Source organism: Ascaphus truei, chromosome 16 (genome assembly GCF_040206685.1).
Source record: "Ascaphus truei isolate aAscTru1 chromosome 16, aAscTru1.hap1, whole genome shotgun sequence".
Classification (NCBI taxonomy): Eukaryota; Metazoa; Chordata; class Amphibia; order Anura; family Ascaphidae; genus Ascaphus; species Ascaphus truei.
This window is the reverse complement of record NC_134498.1, coordinates 31,278,322-31,298,509: the sequence shown is the minus strand read 5'-3', so window position 1 is coordinate 31,298,509 and position 20,188 is coordinate 31,278,322. Positions and strand designations below refer to the sequence as shown.

The 20,188-nt window shown below is 45.2% G+C and overlaps 1 protein-coding gene across 3 annotated transcripts; it reads left to right on the top strand.

The window, feature by feature from the left end:
- Nucleotides 1-6,446: 6,446 nt before the first annotated feature.
- On the top strand, nucleotides 6,447-19,489 carry LOC142467358 (uncharacterized). Of its 3 annotated transcripts, none has more exons than XM_075572953.1 (4): nucleotides 6,447-6,633; nucleotides 13,166-14,311; nucleotides 16,785-16,985; nucleotides 18,192-19,489. In XM_075572953.1, exons 2-4 carry the CDS (start codon nucleotides 13,180-13,182, stop codon nucleotides 18,344-18,346), a joined length of 1,488 nt encoding a protein of 495 aa, XP_075429068.1. In that variant the 5' UTR covers nucleotides 6,447-6,633; nucleotides 13,166-13,179; the 3' UTR covers nucleotides 18,347-19,489. The 3 variants fall into 3 exon arrangements, with proteins under 3 accessions (XP_075429068.1, XP_075429066.1, XP_075429067.1); XM_075572951.1 differs by lacking the exon at nucleotides 6,447-6,633 and adding an exon at nucleotides 7,476-7,563; XM_075572952.1 differs by lacking the exon at nucleotides 6,447-6,633 and adding an exon at nucleotides 8,197-8,272.
- The last annotated feature ends 699 nt before the right edge of the window (nucleotides 19,490-20,188 follow it).

Here is a 20,188-nt window from a genome sequence, read left to right as displayed (position 1 = left end):
AAGCGGCACACGGCAGGGATGCCCGTTATCTCCCTTTTTATTCACCCTGTGCATGGAACCCCTGGCAGCGCAGATCCGCAACAACCCGGATATCTCAGGGATTACTATCTATTCACAATCCCACAAGGTTGCCTTATATGCCGATGATATCTTATTAATGATTTCTAAGCCCCTTACCTCTCTGCCGAACTTATTCAACCTGCTGGAAAAATTTAATAGAATCTCAGGATTTAAAATAAACCAAACTAAATCCGAGGCCCTAAATATAAGCCTCCCAAAAGAAACCGAAAAACTACTGAGTCTGAACTTCAATTTTAATTGGCAACCAAAACACATTAAATATCTGGGAGTTCACATCACTAAAGATTATAAGGGCATCTACGAAGCCAATTACCCCAAACTGATTAGAACATTGAAGGACGATTTGAGAAAGTGGATGCCCCACAAGATCTCCTGGATAGGTAGGATACATAGTGTTAAGATGAATATCCTTCCCCGTATCCTATACCTCTTTCAGACTCTACCAGTGCCACTGAGACTGAAGGACATACTCTCACTTCAGTCTGAAATTTCCAACTTTGTCTGGGAGGGAAAAAAACGAGAGTAAACAAGACAATTGTGAAAAAAACAATTCGGACAGGGGGGCTGGCGGTACCTTGCCTGTTATCTTATTATAAGGCGGCTCAATTGTGTCAACTCACACAATGGCAGATCAACCCAGCATTGAAAAGATGGGTGGACCTGGAGACAATGGCCTGCTCCCCATTGGAGTTAAACAATTTGTTGTGGATACCTAATACAGCTTTGAAATGGGCTGACCGGCCGCTTTCCTCTGTGGCAAACTCGTTGTCAATTTGGGAGTCCGCTAAATTTAAACACGCCCTGACCTCCAAACACTCGCTGTGGGGCAACCCAGACTTCGGGCCTCGCAAAAAACGCGGCAGGTAATTGGAAAAAATATAAATACCTTAGATTAAGGGATCTGGAAGGTATACAAAATAAAATTAAATCGTTTGAACAAATCAGATCCGAAAAAAATATCCCCCACTCTGAATTTTTCCGCTACCTCCAGATCAGAGCGTACTTTAACAAAAACACCCCTTACCCACCTTTAACCACATTTGAAAAGCTCTGTCTAACAGCAACAGACACACGGGGACTTACATCGCAGATGTATGGAGAAGTGGTCGGTTCGGGGAGCACACAGCAGCAACAAAAATTAACCTATAGGGTCCAATGGGAAACAGACCTAGGAGAGGAACTAGAAGAGGACGACTGGTCGGCCATACTAGAAGCCGCAGCCAAGAGCTAAATATGTACGACTTTGAAGGAGAATGCATATAAAGTATTGATGAGATGGTACCTTACCCCTCTTAAATTATCAAGGTTTGTCCCTGGATACTCCCCGCTGTGTCCAAAACAGTGTGGAGAATCGGCTGACCTGTTACACATGCTGTGGTCTTGCCCTCGAATCACACCTCTCTGGGGGGAAATTAGACATTGGATCCAGAGGATTTTCGACCTCGCAATTCCCCCGGACCCGTGGCTATTTCTTCTGAATAGACCATGGCCGGGTCTCTCTAAAACTGGAAACAAACTAGTTGCCCACTTTGCAACAGCAACGAGGTGCGAGATCGCAGCTATGTGGAAACGAACGGAGATCCCAAACATCCCCAAGATTCGGAACAGATTATGGTATATATGTCAGATGGAAAAATTAACAAGTTTAGTTAATGACACTGGCACCAAATATCTAAAAGTCTGGACGCCTTGGCTGGCACAGACAGATATCCCAGGGATTGAGGTAACCACAATTTGGCAATGATAATCATAGATGCACTCTCCCCCAAAGATCGCGCTTGTGGCCTGACAAGACATTGGACCCCAGACCCTACACGGCACTTCAACTCAGATTAGACCATAAGGGGGTAGGCCACAGCAATCCCGGTCCCGACCACAACATAGAAGCTCAGGGAGCCCGCGTCCACCCCCCCACCTCCCCCTCCCCCTCCTCCCCTGCCCTTTCTTACCCTCATTTTTGTTTCCACCCCCAAGTTTAAATGACCTCCTGGGCCTATCGGCTTAAAGTGGGCCCTCTTGTTCTTTAGCCATTACTCCGACCCAAGCCCACAGAAGAGAAAATATGTATTGTACCTGAATGTAATATTGTGATTGTATATATTTTACTTGTATTCATGATACAACTTGTAATGAAAAACTCAATAAACTTGAAGTTATAAAAAAAAAAAGTCTTATAGTGAATAACTGGAGACTCCAGGCAGCTCCCCACAGGAAAAAACACTTCTACTCGACAATCTATATAACAAAAGAGGAGAGCGCAAGTTCCTTGTCAGTTGTGGTCCCTTCGGTAATGCTACCTACTTCTGGTTGTTCTATATCTAATTTAAGTTCTCCTATGAAGTCTCAATTCTCAGTCCATTCATCGCAACCCTCTCCTATTTCTATCTGCCAGAGGCCTGTTAGCCTAGACGAGCCTCCTCCTGAGATTATACATTCATTGTTTGGACCTAGGTCTCTATATTTACTGTATCAGTCTAAAGGCAATCAAATCAACACCTTTTATACACTAGCCTTGCAAGATTTGGAACCTTCTGGAGGTAAAAAGAATCTATCAAGAGATTAAATGGTCTCCCTGAGAGAATTTAGAGATCTGGACCATATCATCATCGGGCACATGTAGATCATTCTCTACAACCACATGTCATCAGGCTCAGGTCTTACCTGAGAAACACACTGCATGTCATTGACTCCACCTCCGGGATACATTGGAAAAGTTCCTATTTATGGGCCACTTTTGATGTTTCGTCACTTTAAACCTGCATCGAACATCAGAAAGTTCTAAATGCAGTCAAACATTTTCTAGAGTTGGACAGGTCTGTACATCCTGCCCAGAAGGAATTTCTATTATCCAGCATTCAGTTTATTTTACAACACAATTATTTTTTGTTTGAAGGGCTTTTATATTTACAGATTTGTGTAACAGCCATGGGGCCAGGTTCGCCCCCAGCAATGCGAACCTCTACATGGGTTTGTGGGAGGATCTTCATGTGTGGAGCAATGCTAGGCTGGGGGCTGGCATTGTGTTCTATAGCCGTTTCATTGATGATATTATTTTTGTTTGGGATGGTGATGAGGAGGAATTGTCTGGTATTTTGTCTTCATTTGGTGACAATCATATGGGACTCAGGTTTACATCTGCCATTCATTCTACACACATCAGATTTCTTGATCTTGAACTTTTCATCTTACCTGGAGATTCCAAGATACACACTAAAACCCACTACAAGAAAGTAACGGTCAATAGTTACCTATATGCTTCAAGCAACCACCACCACAAGTGGTTCAAAAACATATCTAGAAGAGTTTTTTTAGGACCAAATGATATTGTACCTCATAACAGGACTTTCTAGAATAAGGGCAGATGCTGGTTCAAAAGTTCTTAGATAAAGGCTATGATAGGGAACTGGTCCTTAAGGCGTTAGATCAGGTGAGGTCAGCTGATAGGAAAGCTCTACTTGGCCAATCCAAAACCAAATATTAATCCACTAGAGTTGGATTTGGATCTGGATAGGAGAAGGAAAGTCAGCCAGGCTCCATTCAGGGGGACTATCCACGATTTATCACTCGATATAATCAAGCAGCTCCATCCAATAAGGAGGTCCTAAAAAACACTGGGACATTTTATTGAGTGATCCAGTGTTGGGTCCCACATTGCCTTTGGTAGTACCTGTGACTTAAAGGAAAGCTAAGAACATTAAAAGCATATTGGCGCCGAGCAGACTGAAAACAAAGGACGGTGATTCTTCCAATATGTATGGTTCATCCAGTGGAAATTCTATTTGTGGTAGGGGTTGTTGTTCAACCTGTAAACATCTAGCCACAAGAGACCCCTTTATATCCTTTTCAAACAAATCTTCACATGGGGTGAGAGGTTCAATCAATTGCCTGTCTTCATATATGGTCTATACGATATCTTGTTCATGCAGTCCACAGTAGGTGGGCCGTACAATTCGTGCCCTCAGCACCAGATTTCTGGAGCACCGGCACAATGTTATAATTGGGAATAATGTGCACAGTCTATCCAGACATTTCCTGCAAAGACACAGTAGGGACCCTGGCTCCCTTGCCATTATGGGACTTGAGCATATTCCCCCATCGGTATGGGGGGGTGGGGGAGGATAGGTTCAAACGACTCTGTATGAGGGAGACTCCTAGGGGGTTTAATGAGTGCCTGGATACAAGTACACTCATTTAACCATTAGGCCCAATCATCTCTTGGAATCCTGAGGTTAGTCCTTTATATACTATCCCCTTGGTCTCATGGTTCTGTTGTTTGCATTATGAATTCGGTATTGATGCCGTAGCTACATTTTGGCCAGATGTCAACATCTCCGGTGGTAGGTCTCATTTATCTCACATTCCCCTGTATCTTCATCCCTTCCCAGTCTCTTTCCCATCCTTCCCTGGGTTTCCCCTCTTCCTTTTCTGTCCTCCCTTTCCCCACCCTATATATCATACACATACATATATAAATATATACACACAAAGAAAAAAGAAGTGTCAGCTCCATAGCATAATACTGTATGTCGATTTATTATAAAAGAGAGTGGGTCGCAAGGACATGCACTCACATAGGGAAATATAAAACAGTCATTTGAGAGAAGCTGTAAGCAGGCGTCACCAGCTGGAGGACGGCTCAGGTAATAAGTCACAAACGGTGCTGTGCTGAATACAACTGGAGAAACCTTGAGGTGTGTGCAGATCTGATAACCAGGGTCCCCAGCAGGCCTCCACGATCTCCCTGATGCCAACGATGATTATTCTGCCTCACTGGCGTCGCATATACACCGCGGTTAGTCTTGGGTATTGAAGCACCTCACAGCAAACACTCCGTTCCTCCTAGCTGAGCGTCCCGACGCGTTTCGTCACGTGAGTGGCTTCCTCGGGGGTGATTGGCTCACAGCATTCGTGGGTTGACAGTCACAGTTGCTAAGCAACGGACGTAAACAAGTTCAGAAAATCAGCTGTAAACCACTATATGACTGTGAGTGAGCTAAAGAGTCAATCAATAGAGTAATAACACATACAAAATAAGTTCTATTGGTATTGAGTCTGTCCCGGCCTCGAAATAGGGAGAAGACAGATTCAAAACCCCATGCATTTGTGAATCCTATTGGATTTATCGGTTAGGTACATTCACACCATCAGGGCTTAATGAATGCATTGTTACCAGTATATTGCTATGATGGCATTTGGATGCTGTCACTGCCTCTCTCTTTTTGCCTTAGCTACTTATAGTTGTCTCATTCTTTTAGTGGTGGCCCATTGTGATAGCTAACCATTTACCAGTAATTTGTAGCCATGACCTTGGTCACAGTTTAACCCTTCATGGTAATCGTACGTTATTAGATTGTCTCTTCTATTAACATCAATTACTTATAGATGCTATCTTAAAGTATTTTACATTGCTCAGCAATGTCATACCACTCTAGGTTAGTATTCATATCTACAGTACATAACATTTATATAGATCACGTTTTATATTGTGTTCGAAGTAGTGGTTCGCATTTCTTTCAGCATTTTTATCACATAATACAGATACACATTTTTTAATTCATAAGTGCACGCGACGGATTAAATACATTTGTTTTGACGCGGCGTCACGGGACTATAAGCGCGGCCTAAACTTACCCTAATAGAGCACTCAAAGACTCCTAATGACGAGTGATGGATGTGTATTTGTTAAAACTTATTTTTTTATGGTGATCAAATTAAAATAAGGTGGTACATACAAAAGTTTGTCATTTGTATGTACCACCTTATTTTAACTTGTTTACAATTAAAAATTAAGTTTTTACAAATACACATCCATCACTCATCATTAGGAATCTCTGAGTGCTCTATTAGCGTGTGTGTGTGTGTGTGTGTGTGTGTGTGTGTGTGTGTGTGTGTGTGTATATATATATATGTGTGTGTGTATATACACAAACTAATTTGCATGTAATTTCCCAGAATCCATTGCTGCAGTGGAAGCACTATATGCTAGGATGATAACGGCGAAAAGCAGGGTTGCAGAACAGTCTAGGACATGTGAATGTGCTCACAAGTGATATTTTTATATGATATATATATATATATATACACAAGGTCGAAACAGCTGTCTGTGGGTGGTGTAAATACGAAGATAACCATCTGAGCCAGAGAAGGAATTGCAGAGGGAATAGTAACACAAACAGACAGGGCAATACACGTATGAAAGGAATAGTGATAAATGTGTGCATATAAAGATGTATACACACGCTCGGTTCCTGCCGTGGACAGTTGCTTTCTAATCTGTGTTGCAGGCCCCTCTCGCAGTGAGAGGGTTAATAAGGCCCGGAACCATGCCTATGTTGCCATGGAGTTTGGAAACAAGCCATGGGAAGCGTTAGCCCCTGGAGATCGGAGGGGGATAGCCGCAAAACAATAGCCCCACGTGGTGTAATGTGAGCTGGGCTGACAGGCAGTCACAGCTAAAACAACAAGGCGCCTGTAAGGTGACATCTTTTATTGGGCCGGTAGATAGTCGATATAAGTTGCAAGCTTTCAAACCCACACGCTGATCTTCGTCAGGTAGGTCTCTGAGTAGAACGCTGGCCTTGGAAGTGGGAGAGGGGTTTGTGTTTGTTTTTAATAGTGAGGCACTGCTGGGGAAGTGGTACCAGGGGAGGGGATGGAGATATGTGTTTTGTGTGTGTGTGGAGAAAGATAGGGAAAGATCTGTGTGTGTGTGAGAGATTATATATATATATATATATATATATATATAATAGAATATTTGGGGGGGGGGGGGTCATTTTTTTGGGGTGGGGGTAGTGTAGGTGTTTTTTGGGGAAGGTAGTGTATGTATGTATATTTGTAAATGACATTGTTTTGTACAGAGTAACAATGAAAAAACCTAAAAAAAAGGGACTTATTGTGAGATTTATTCCCCCACATATTTTGTCGTATATTAATGCTGATACAGTATATACCTATTGGTGTGTACAGTATATGTATGTGTTTGTGGGAGTGTAATATTCATGCTTGTGTTGCGGCTCTCGGAATACTTTGGAGAAATACTTTTTTTTTTTTAGAAATAGAAAATGGCTCTTCTTCCTTGAGAGGTTGCAGACCCCTGTGCTAGTGTAACAGCCAGCGGAGAGAGTTTTACTTTACTACAGTCCCAAGTTGAGAGAGAGATATATATATATATAAATAGATGATACCGTTCTGTGGCTAACGAAATGCTTTTATTTGTGCGAGCTTTCGAGATACACTGATCTCTTTTTCCGGCGATGTTACAATATATATATAGATAGATATATAGATATATAGATAGATATCCCCGTAAATCCACCTTCAAACAATACCTGGCGAGACACCTGTGCTCACAAAAAGAGCACACCTGAGGTGCACCTCCCCCCCATTCCCCGTCAAGCACCTACAGTATGGGAGGGGATAGGAAGCCGGAATTGGCTATTTGGTCGCAGCTGGACCCCGGGGGGACGCTCCGCCGAGAAGGTACGTGTTAGGTTAGGGGGTAAGTTTGAGGGTTTTAGCAGTTAGGGTAACGCATTTTAGGGTAAGAGGTTTAATTTTTTTTTATGATAGTGGGTAGCATTAGTATTAGGGATTAACATTAGGGTTTTTGGGGGTAAGGGTCAAGGTTAGGGACTTACTGTAGAGGCGGAGTGTCAAGCGCGGTCATTTAGTCGCAGAGAAACAGCCGCGACCAAATGTCCTTGACCGATAGTACGCATGGGGGTCCCCGATATTAAGCATGGGGGTCCCCGGTAGTAAGCATGGGCCCGGTAGTCAGCACGGGGGTCCCCGGTAGTCAGCACGGGGGTCCCCGGTAGTCAGCACGGGGGTCCCCGGTAGTCAGCACGGGGGTCCCCGGTAGTCAGCACGGGGGTCCCCGGTAGTCAGCACGGGGGACCCCGGTAGTCAGCACGGGGGTCCCCGGTAGTCAGCACGGGGGTCCCCGGTAGTCAGCATGGGGGTCCCCGGTAGCCTGCTGCAGGTGACACTGGTGTTGTACACACAGGCCCTGAGCTTTCAGAGGCTTTCTTTCCTTTAGAGGAGAAAGGGCCAATCAGAGAAGGAGGAAAACGGGACATAGGAAATAGGACCAATCAGAGGAGTGAGGGGGTGGGACAGAGAATCAGAGAAGACCAATCAGAGGAGGAGCAGGGCGGCAGAGAAGAGCAAAGAGAGAGACGGACAAGAGGTACTGAGAGAGTGAGAGACAGACATGGGGGGAGAGACAGCCTTTGGGGGCAGAGAGGGAGAGAGACATGGGGGGCAGAGAGGGAGAGACAGACATGGGGAGCAGAGAGGGAGAGACAGACATGGGAGGAGAGACAGCCTTTGGGGCAGAGAGGGAGAGAGACATGGGGGGCAGAGAGGGAGAGACATGGGGGGCAGAGAGGGAGAGACAGATTGGGGGGCAGAGAGGGAGAGACATGGGGGGCAGAGGAGAGACATGGGGGGCAGAGAGGGAGAGACAGACATTGGGGGCAGAGAGGGAGAGACAGACATTGGGGAGCAGAGAGGGAGAGACATGGGTGGCAGAGAGGGAGAGACATGGGGGGCAGAGAGAGACAGACATTGGGGGCAGAGAGGGAGAGACAGACATTGGGGAGCAGAGAGGGAGAGACAGACATTGGGGAGCAGAGAGGGAGAGACAGACAATGGGGAGCAGAGAGGGAGAGACAGACAATGGGGAGCAGAGAGGGAGAGACAGACAATGGGGAGCAGAGAGGGAGAGTGAAAAATACAGCACCCATACACAACTGTCTTAACCTGTACAGGATTATGTGTGTATGTGTATATGTGTGTTTGTGTGTATGTGTGTATGTGTGTATGCATACAGTGGTCTTTCTGTAGGGAAAAACGTGTCAGAAGGTTAAGCAAGTAAAAATATATCTAAACTAGAATAAATAATTTATTTTAAAAATGTGATAGAAAAAACATTAATCTTTTGCCATTTCTAATAATGTTATAATCACAATATGTAGTTTTTGTTAATCCCTATAAAAAGGTACTAGAATCCCCTTAGTTTGATGTGTCTGTGCTTGGGTGCGCATATGTAAATAATATACACACATTGCCGGGCCAGCCATACCTTTGGCGGGGCCCCTCCTGCAGCATCATGGCGTATTGAAATTGCGTCGCCATGACAACGTGACGCTGCAGAAAAAGGCATCACCAGATAAAGTAAGACCTAACCCAGGTATATACACATACACACACACACACCCTCCCCCAGCTACAAACACACCCTACCTTGGGGTGAGCAGCGGTGCGGTCCTTCGCCATTTCGAGGACTCCCCAGATCCCGTCACTGACATGAGGAGGGAGCACGGGCCCAAGGCAATCTCCTTGCCCTAAGGGCTGGGACCCGCTGCGTGAGAGTTCCCCACCAGCAGGGGAATCCTTCTGAGCCGGTCCCAGTCCCCCCTCGCTGCACGGCTCACTACGCGCTGTGACGCGTCAGCCGCCAGGGGATGCAAGAAAATTGTGATCCCGAGCGGTGACGCGTCACGTGGTGCGCTGATGAGCCTATCAGCGGCGGGGGCGAGAGCTGTCAGACAGCTTCCTACACAAGGTAGGGGGGTGGTGTGTGTGTGTGTGTGGCATTTGTGGGGGAAGGGAGCGGGAGCTGCTTACCTTCCAGCAGCCCGCAGCAGCTCCCTCCTGCAGCCCGGGAGACCGAGCCCGTGGAGGGAGGGGGGGGGAGTAGCGGGTCCCTCCGCGCAAACCACGCCCCCGCCCCCCTCCCGCTCCGGCTCCCTAAAGACCGCATATCGCGGTCTGTGCCTGTCAGCGCGCCGCCTGTCTGCAGGGAGCGGGGCCTTAGCCTAAGGCCTGCCCTGCGACAGGAACCCTTGGGTTCCCCAGGCATCCCTAAAGGGTTCCCTACAATTGTTAGGTTATTTGAAAATTGTATCAAATACAGAAGAATTTACAATGCATCTGATCACAGAGTTGCTATTAGAGATGGTTGGATGTTCCACAGAATTTTACTTGGGGTTCCTTAACCAAAAAAAGATTGGAAACCACTGTACCAAGGAATCGCTAACGGCCTTTTTTGGCACAAAATTGGCATGTTAAACTGAATTTCAATTGCACTTGTGTGTACAAACAGGAAATTTCTCCATCTGTGTCAAAAATTAGGTTTTTCGTTCATTTTGGCGCACACAAAACAGACTGCGCTTGGCGAACACAAGTTATTTTAATGGTATTTACTCAAATATAATGTTTCTGTGCATTAAAGAATCTATTAAAAGTGCGTGAAATTGTCCGCCAAATTTTACTTGTAATAAACCCTAAAAAGTCTGTGAATAGTGTAAGCGCAGAATTAACTTGCTATGTGTCACAAATGTTTTTGACTCAGCGCGGATGTTTAATTATATAGGTTAAATACCATTTCACAGTATGGCTGTTATCAATTATTAGTGTAATATTATTTATATTTACCACATAGTCCGTTTTTCATTTAAACTGTATCAACCAGTTATTCAACATGAGGTGATACGTCAATATTCATTTCAAACAGCAATATATGAGTCATTTGTATGAAGTCTTCTTACAAACTTTGCACATTTGATGAAGGTTTGTATTACTTTTAGCACTGAAATTTTGAAGCACAAAAACATGTAAAATAAAATATTAGTACAGAGGCCCCTAAATCAGGTTGTAATTCCAGCGCTACATTTTTTGTCAACACTACTGTTTTTCTGATTACATGTAAATTCTAAATTGTGTCAATATGCACAGATGCAGTGTTATCTAAGTTGGCTTTCGGCGCGAGGAAACTTCTGCTGAACAGGGCCTGACGCGGCCGGATCGCAGCTTCCCCATGCTCAAAAGCCCAGTAAACTGGCTGCTCTGAAGGGATTGACGCAGTGGGGATCCCTGCTTCTGAAAGGGACTCCCACTGCGTTAATTGTACCCGACCACCACCAGTCTAAGAGCTGTGCAGAGAGATGCGGTCCCTCTCTCTGTGTCTCCCCCACACAGCTCTTACAGCAGAGAGATCAGAGAGAAGCGGCCCCTCTCTCTGTGTCTCCCCCACACAGCTCTTACAGCAGAGAGATCAGAGAGAAGCGGTCCCTCTCTGTGTCTCCCCCGCACAGCTCTTACAGCAGAGAGATCAGAGAGAAGCGGCCCCTCTGTCTGTGTCTCCCCCGCACAGCTCTTACAGCAGAGAGATCAGAGAGAAGCGGCCCCTCTGTCTGTGTCTCCCCCGCACAGCTCTTACAGGCGAGAGATCAGAGAGAAGCGGTCCCTCTCTCTGTGTCTCCCCCGCACAGCTCTTACAGCAGAGAGATCAGAGCGAAGCGGCCCCTCTCTCTGTGTCTCCCCCGCACAGCTCTTACAGCAGAGAGATCAGAGAGAAGCGGCCCCTCTCTCTGTGTCTCCCCCACACAGCTCTTACAGCAGAGAGATCAGAGAGAAGCGGTCCCTCTCTCTGTGTCTCCCCCGCACAGCTCTTACAGCAGAGAGATCAGAGAGAAGCGGTCCCGCTCTCTGTGTCTCCCCCGCACAGCTCTTACAGCAGAGAGATCAGAGATAAGCGGCCCCTCTCTCTGTGTTTCCCCGCACAGCTCTTACAGCAGAGAGATCAGAGAGAAGCGGTCCCTCTCTCTGTGTCTCCCCCGCACAGCTCTTACAGCAGAGAGATCAGAGAGAAGCGGTCCCTCTCTGTGTCTCCCCCGCAGAGCTCTTACAGCAGAGATATCAGAGATAAGCGGCCCCTCTCTCTGTGTTTCCCCGCACAGCTCTTACAGCAGAGAGATCAGAGAGAAGCGGTCCCTCTCTCTGTGTCTCCCCCGCACAGCTCTTACAGCAGAGAGTTCAGAGAGAAGCGGCCCCTCTCTCTGTGTCTCCCCCGCACAGCTTTTACAGCAGAGAGTTCAGAGAGAAGCGGCCCCTCTCTCTGTGTCTCCCCCGCACAGCTCTTACAGCAGAGAGATCAGAGAGAAGCGGTCCCTCTCCCTGTGTCTCCCCCGCACAGCTCTTACAGCAGAGAGATCAGAGAGAAGCGGCCCCTCTCTCTGTGTCTCCCCAGCACAGCTCTTACAGCAGAGAGTTCAGAGAGAAGCGGTCCCTCTCTCTGTGTCTCCCGCACAGCTCTTACAGCAGAGAGATCAGAGAGAAGCGGTCCCTCTCTCTGTGTCTCCCGCACAGCTCTTACAGCAGAGAGATCAGAGAGAAGCGGCCCCTCTCTCTGTGTCTCCCCCGCACAGCTCTTACAGCAGAGAGATCAGAGAGAAGCGGCCCCTCTCTCTGTGTCTCCCCAGCACAGCTCTTACAGCAGAGAGTTCAGAGAGAAGCGGCCCCTCTCTATGTGTGTCCCCCGCACAGCTCTTACAGCAGAGAGTTCAGAGATAAGCGGTCCCTCTCTGTGTCTCCCCCGCACAGCTCTTACAGCAGAGAGTTCAGAGAGAAGCGGTCCCTCTCTCTGTGTCTCCCCCGCACAGCTCTTACAGCAGATTGCGCTGATTTTATTATTATTTTTAGTACATAGGATCTCTGAAGCTGAACCGCATTAATTTCAGGTCAGGGTGTTTCCCGAGGTACATGTCTCCGTGTCGGCTGCCGGTTTCACCTGCAAGTTTAAATCTCCTGCATCACGGCCCACGTGACCGGGACATATAAACTTGCAGGTGATACTGCACCCCATTCTGAGACCTGTACCTCGGGAAGCAGGGGGTCCCTGGACCAGAAATCTTGATAGGTCTTATGGTGCTTGACACAATACCTTGCTGTCTGTATTTGGGAACTGCCACTTCCACACAGACTGATGAAGGAACTTGAGTGCTGGTCCGTGGATAGAGCTGATAAGCAGGCACCCAGGAGCCTTCTTTTCTTGAGCCCCCTATGTCGTGCCATATTCCTTTTACTGAAACTGTTTAGGGCTCTGTCTTTAGGGGCTCCATACTTAAGGGTTACTGGCCCTACCTGCAGCTATTGTTCTGCAACTGTATATTTCTGTTGTAATTAGAGAAAGAGAGGGAGACTTCATAACGTAGATTATACATTGAATAAATGAAATGAATGAATAAAAAAAGTATTGTCCTGAGTACTGTATAATAGTTTCTCTTTGATGTTGCAGCCTATGGAAACACCATGGAGAAGTATGAGAAAATACTGAAGATTGGGAGAGGGGCAACAGCTGAAGTTTTCCTCATGAGGAATGTAGAGACCAAAAAAACATACGCAGTCAAAAGAATTAAGGTAGATGCCACAAAACGGATGAGAACCAAAGAATCTATCATTCAGGAGGCTACAATCTTGGGAAAGCTCATGCACCCTCATGTGGTGATGTTCCACGAATACTTCTGTGACCCGGGGGACGAGCATATATTTATTGTTGAGGACTATTGTGATGGTGGGACTTTGGATGACCACATCAAGCAGAGGAAGGGTGTCCTCTTCTCAGAAGACACCATAATGGACTGGTTTGTCCAGTTGACTATGGCAGTCCAATACATCCACTCAATGAAGATCCTTCACCGGGACATCAAGACATCCAACATCTTTCTCACCAAGAAGGGAATGGTCCGGCTTGGGGATTTTGGAATCTCTAAGATGATGAGTAGCACCATAGATATGGCAAGCACGTGTGTGGGAACACCATATTACCTGAGCCCAGAGCTGTGTCAGGACATACCTTACAGCTCTAAATCAGACATTTGGGCACTTGGGTGCCTACTTTATGAGACTTGCTCTTTGAAGCCGGCTTTTGATGCAACAAATCTAATAAGTCTCTTCTACAAAATCGTAAAGGGGGAGTATCCTTCTCTCCCTGAATGCTTCTCCAAAGACTTGCATAACTTGGTTCAAACCATTCTGGATAAGTGTCCGGAATCTAGACCTAGTGCAAACTGCATCCTGAACCTTTCGTTTGTCCAGGGCCACTTGAAACTGTTTATCCAGAAGCAGGAATTCCAGCTGTTAAAGCAGAATCTGGAGAAACAAAACACAGAGAATGTTCACCCACCAGACAATCAGAGCAGAACATCAATGGGTCATCATGACCCAGCCAAACTTGAATTCAGGTCTAAATCGGTAACACCCAGTTCTTACAAGCCTGACGTTAACGCTTGTGAGCTGTGGGATCAGGAGGAGCTATCCAGCACGGGAGACAGATCGGACTATTCTGAAGACTTTGACAATGACAGCTTGTCTTCCGTTGAGGAAAACATAGAGGGGGAACCTAGTGTTCCCTGCCAGACAGAGGATATTCCATCAGAGATAGGTGAGTGTTAAAGAGTACAGACATACTAGTAACCATCTGGATCCTGGAGAAGTGTTTGGATATTTTTTCACGGACCAGCAAGAGTTGTTTATAGATAGTAATAGTGTATACAGAGCTTTCCAGACGAACATGGTCTCTTCTTCACATGTGCAGAGCCTTCCAGATCTTACAGTTTTCTTCTTCACATGTGCAGAAATTTCCAAGCCTCACAGATCTCTTCACGTGCAGAGTTTTCCAAAAGAGTTTTCTTCATGTGTACAGAGCTTTCCAAATATGACAGGTGTCTTTCTCACATCTACAGAGCTCTCTAAATATAACAAACCAAATTCTGTTACTTGGTATAATATGACAGCATTTGAAAAAAAAGACTTAATACTGTAATTCAGTTTAATGGGTCAGTGTTTGAATTACAGGATTTCATTCAATCATGAAATTTTTATGGCACCATGTTTAAAATTACACTAGATTATAGAATTAATTGTTGTAATTCAAACATGGTGAGGCTTCATGATATTTATGTTTAGTAATTAAAATTAATGTGACAATACACTGGGAGCCAGTATTGAGTCTCGTCATTCTGTCTTATTGACATTGCCCTAAATTATAGTATTGTGTGTTGTAATTCTGTGTCTAAATGTCAAGCCTTAATTCTTAATGACAGAATGGTTTAACTTTCCAGATAAAGTTAAATTTCAAGTTCAAGTAGCCCATTGCAATTCCCATATTTGAATCCTGTCTCAATCACCCCTTGATGTGTCTCTTAATTAAATTCAGCTTTTACACTTAGGCAGGACAACACCCTGTTTAGAAAAAACATCTGTTTTAATGTGCCTCACATATGCTAATTAAGCAGGCTGGGCTGCACTTAATTCAGTCAGGTGACTTCTTAGGCCCATATAACCGCAGACATAGCAGCCCTTGCTGTCTGCAGCCCATGTTCAAGTAGCCCATTGAAGTAGCAAGCAAAGTGGGGTTTAAGCGGGAGTGGACAACAAAAGGAGTGGACAACACCTACTGGTCCTGATTCCTGAATTTAATCTACGCTGGAAAGGAGGATATTATCTTTCCCCGACTGCCCATCTTGGCACTTTACTATTGCTGTGATGCCGCCTTTACTGTTTATATTTGCTATGGCCTCACTTCTTTTCAAATTATGCACTTCTTTCTACCAGCCTCTTTATGTCTCCAACTCTATTCATATATCTCCATCTCTCCTTCCGTCACCACTTCTCAGTTCACATGATCTCCTTTGTTACCGGCGCCCTGTGACACTACACAGCTATATCTCCTGCACTAAAACCCACCCCTACTAATCCTCCTCACTCATTTTCTTTCTATCCATGCTTCCCCTCCTTGCTTCTGGGGATATCTCTCCTAATCCTGGTCCCTGCCTTATTTCTACCTGCCAAATGCAACTTCTACTCCTTCTGGTGTCAACCCCTCCAACCTCATACCCATCCCCTGTCACCCTCTCTCCCTTTCTCCTGTGCCCTTTGGAATGCTTGCTCCCTTTCTAACAAGTTCCTCTCTGTGCATGACTTCTTTCTCTCTCACTCTCTGCTCCTATTTGCTATAACTGAGACCTGGCTCACTCAGTCTGACTCTGCTCTGGAAGCTGCCCTCTCTTATGGTGGCCTTTCTCTCACACTCCACGCCCTGTTGGCGAATCTATGGCCAATCCACAGAGATCACAAACTATAAACATAAAATTAAAACTATTTAGCAGATAATCACATGCTGCCCCTACAGTGTATGATGGGATATACTGGAGAAAAATCTCCTACAGTACTTGGTTGGAAAAACAGACTTGGTAGCATATACCTCAAATGAGATGGTCTGCAACTCCCATTTATACACAATACTAAAACTCAAAGAAGACGTAGGGACAGACTTGGAGCACTAAATCTCATAAGGAGAGACAAACAGAGGGATGCAAATAACTAAAATACCGTATTACAATATATGTAAAGCGTGCACATAGCCATAATAGTGGTGACTATGTGGTCATGAGTGATAAATTGATAGCTAGTATACAGTAGTGCTTGTGTACTAATCAGTCTGTGGCCACAGATGAGAGCTTAACTGTTTCCCTGTGTGTTACATTCCATTCCTGTAATAACACCTCCTAATTATTATTGGGGTTATTGCTCATGTTCTTCTGGGCAAATTAAAGATGTCACCTTCCCATCTTTGAGTAGGGTGGTGGGGACACAGACACTACTCTTTTGGCGACGGGAACAGCCTCCCCTCTTTTGTAGCTTCTCTTCTTTGGGAGGAAGTAGGAGAGAAGTTTTTTCAGGGAGAGGGGGGAGTTTGGTCTCTGTTTTATGTGGGGGAGGGCAGCATCTTTGCATTGAGTCCTCCCTCATCTTCACCACCACCACTACCCTTACTGCCCCATTAATATCTCACTCATTCAAATCAATTTATGATCTGGGACCGAAAAGATATTGGTTTTATGTGTTTTCCCAAGGTTCTGATGATGAAGGAGATGTTCCTGATTATCCTGACGATTTTGAGGAGCTTGAGGGAAACACCCTGGAGATGGTAGTCAGTCATGCCCGGTCAGCGATGGAAGTGGCCGCTGATAACGAAACCTTCCAGGATGACAACGGAGACGAGGAAGTCTCCTCTCTGTCAGCGACACTGAAGACAATACGCCAGCAATGTATAGGTACAAGGGGACCCACCATATCTATCGCTTCATAGACACTGACCTCATATAAAGACCATATAGTGCACCCAGTCTGACCATCTCCCCTACTTGCTACAAATTCAAAGGGGCATCTGAATCCAGATGGTGCTCATCCCTCTATCCCAAACATGCTTATATTTAAAACTGCCTTTGCAGTGGATGAACTCACTCGAAATCCCAGGATCTGCTCTCATGGTGACTGTACGAGATGTGTGCAGAGGTTTAAAAGAGGAGACGTAGTTTAAGAGAAATCAAAACAGGCTTTTAATAGCCAGTGGTTTTAAAAAACACAGCTTAGTTTCCACCAAAAAGGGAGCAGCAAAATAAACAGACCTAGCTCCTATAAGGAGCTCTGACTCACATCAGTCTTTAGTCCCTTTACCATTGGGCCCCAGCTTCCTCCAATTTGGCCTAGAGGGGAGGGGGTCGGGGGGGGGGGGAAGAAGAGTCCCAGTGCAGGTTTCTCTCCACAGAGGTCCAGCATCCAGTACTTTCCTGTAGTCCCCGTGTGATCTCTCCAGAAGTCCAGGGTGTCTCCCTGTGCTAGAGATCTCCATGCAGTCCCTACCGCAGGGTTTTTAAAAGTCTGCTAATGACCCAGGTGGAGACGTATTAATTGCTTCAGACTGCAGATAACCAACTCCCTGCTACTGATATGATTTTTCATCAAAGCCTTTTGACAGGGAAGAGACCCTGTCACGGTGACATTTTCAAAGTCAGTTTATCTCCCTCTGCTACCAAAATTAAATTGAAATTTTGGACAGGGACTCGCTGTGCCGGTGCTACTTACACTGTCAGCTCTACATGTGTGTAAAACGAGCGCAACCTTTGAGGAATATAGGATGAATATATATATATATAAAGGTTACCAGTAAGGCACATTTCCCATACAAAATAGGAAGCTTAAAACAAAAGGGCATACTCTGGAGCTGGAGGGTGGTTAGGCTCAGAGGAAATGTGAGAAAGTCCTTCACCTAAAGAGTAATGAATCCATAGAACAGCTTCCCAGCAGAGGTGGGACGGGTTAGTACAGAAAAGGGATTGAAATAGACTCCAAGGGGTCCTAAATATGGGGAAATGCAATCTAGTGGGGTCTGAGGCTTCACAGCAGGTAGGAAAAACTGCAGACAGAGCGGGACCAGTGCCCCTTATCTAATGTCACAAGGCTTTATCTTCTTTTCGTAGGTGACGTTGGGAAGACAGTATATGACGAGATTGCCGTTCACTTCCTCAGTGGTTTGACGCCAGCAGATCTCCAGCCGCAGTTTGAACACAGGATGGGACCCGACAGGCTAGAGACTTGCTACCTCCTCTTTAATATGGACCAGGAAGCATCTTAAAGCAACAATCCCACCCGAAATGTTTATCTCCAATGACCCCGTGGTTCATGAGGTACTTACAGTTTTTTGTGCCAATGCAATTCCTTGTTTATTAAATATGGCGCCCACGGCCATCCAGTAGGAAGCCACATCATCATCCATGGTTTGACAGCCACTTTGCTTCTCTGGACTAGGAGAAGAATCCGGCACCTAAAACTATAAGTATCTCAGCTATGAGGGGGTCCCTGGAGCTAAAAATAGTGTGGTTGTGCTCTGAATGGACTCACTCCCCCTACCCGTTTTAAACCCTGTTAGAAAAAAACGAGCAACCGGTATTGCCTTTTCCAGGTACATCATGGGCACTTACTCTTTTTCTAGTGGGTGATCGGGGCGACCACTCCCACAGAGTGGGCACCCTGATCAAAACAGAAGTGGAGCTCCCTTCACTTCCATTCGCGGTCATGTGATCGCTTGTGAAAAATCACATGACTGGAAGTGCCGAAGGTCTGGCAGCACCAGTCAAGGATTGTGGACCATATTTGGTACTGAAGAGGACACAGTCTTCTTCCTGAAACATAGACATTCTGTGCTATTGAGGTTCTACTTTTATACTAGGTGCAGTTCCCCTTGTTTTATCACTCAAGGATACCACACACTGTACAATACGTGGTCTGGTTTTACCCCCCTGGTGTTTACCCTGCTTATTCCACGTTTTATTCCTACAAAATGAACCCAAATCTTAAATGAATATGGCTGCTAAGCACCTACCACATTGATATCCCTGGACTTCAAATGTGTCATATCAGAGAATCCCAGGATAAGACAGTTTCTCTGACACTTCTTTTTCAAGACTGCATGGAAAACAGCTCTGTGCTGCTTGGTGAAGTGGAGTAAGTGAGAATTAACAGCAAGTGGACGCTGCTGGCAAGTGGCACGCTGTGGGCCTGTTTAAAGAAAAATAATTATTGTTATATTGTAATATATATATAAACAGTTATATTAGAGATACATATATATTAATTGCTCTAGGTGTAAAATATGTATTATTTGTTAGGTAATAATTCTTTTCTGTAACAAGCAGTTCAGGATCGCAGGTCATTATTTATTAAAGTGATGGTAAATGGGAGCAGTTACATTTGGCTCCAAATAATCAAGAGATTTCAATACGTATCACGTGTTTTTATTTCACCATTTCAACATCAATAATAAGCTTAAGAAATGCAAGTTTATTTTTTGTGTGTATATAAAGATGTATTTGTCTGTTTATACAGTATATCTATATATAGTTGTGTGTGTACACATACCCATCCAATTGCATCTATTTAGTAGGTACACTACATGTTTTTAGCTAAAAGATCAGGTGTGTGTGTGTGTGTGTGTGTGTGTGTGTGTGTGTGTGTGTGTGTGTGTGTGTGTGTGTGTGTGTGTGTGTGTGTGTGTGTGTGTGTGTGTGTGTGTTTGTGTGTGTGTGTGTGTGTATATATATTGGTGTGTGTGTGCTATGTTTTTTTCCTAAAATCGGTCCTTCCGAAAACTTTACTCATATTACTGTATATGCTCAAACTAACACCTTTTACTTTTCATGTACTGTAGAACACCTTCAAACCTTTAGGGTCGTATTATGTGTGAGGCCGTACTATATTCGGGCCAATACGGTAATTTTGAAGTGCCTGTCCTTCCTTTGTTCTGTATACCTTCTTTATTGCTGAATTCCTCAATATATCTTAAAACAAGCCGTCCCCACCCAAGGCCATAATCTGACAAAGTATTTGGATGAAAACGGCCCCAGCATTTATTAATACAAACCTAGTCCTTGCTATCCATTAACCATTTAACATATGCCAGCTGCTAGCTTCAATGTCA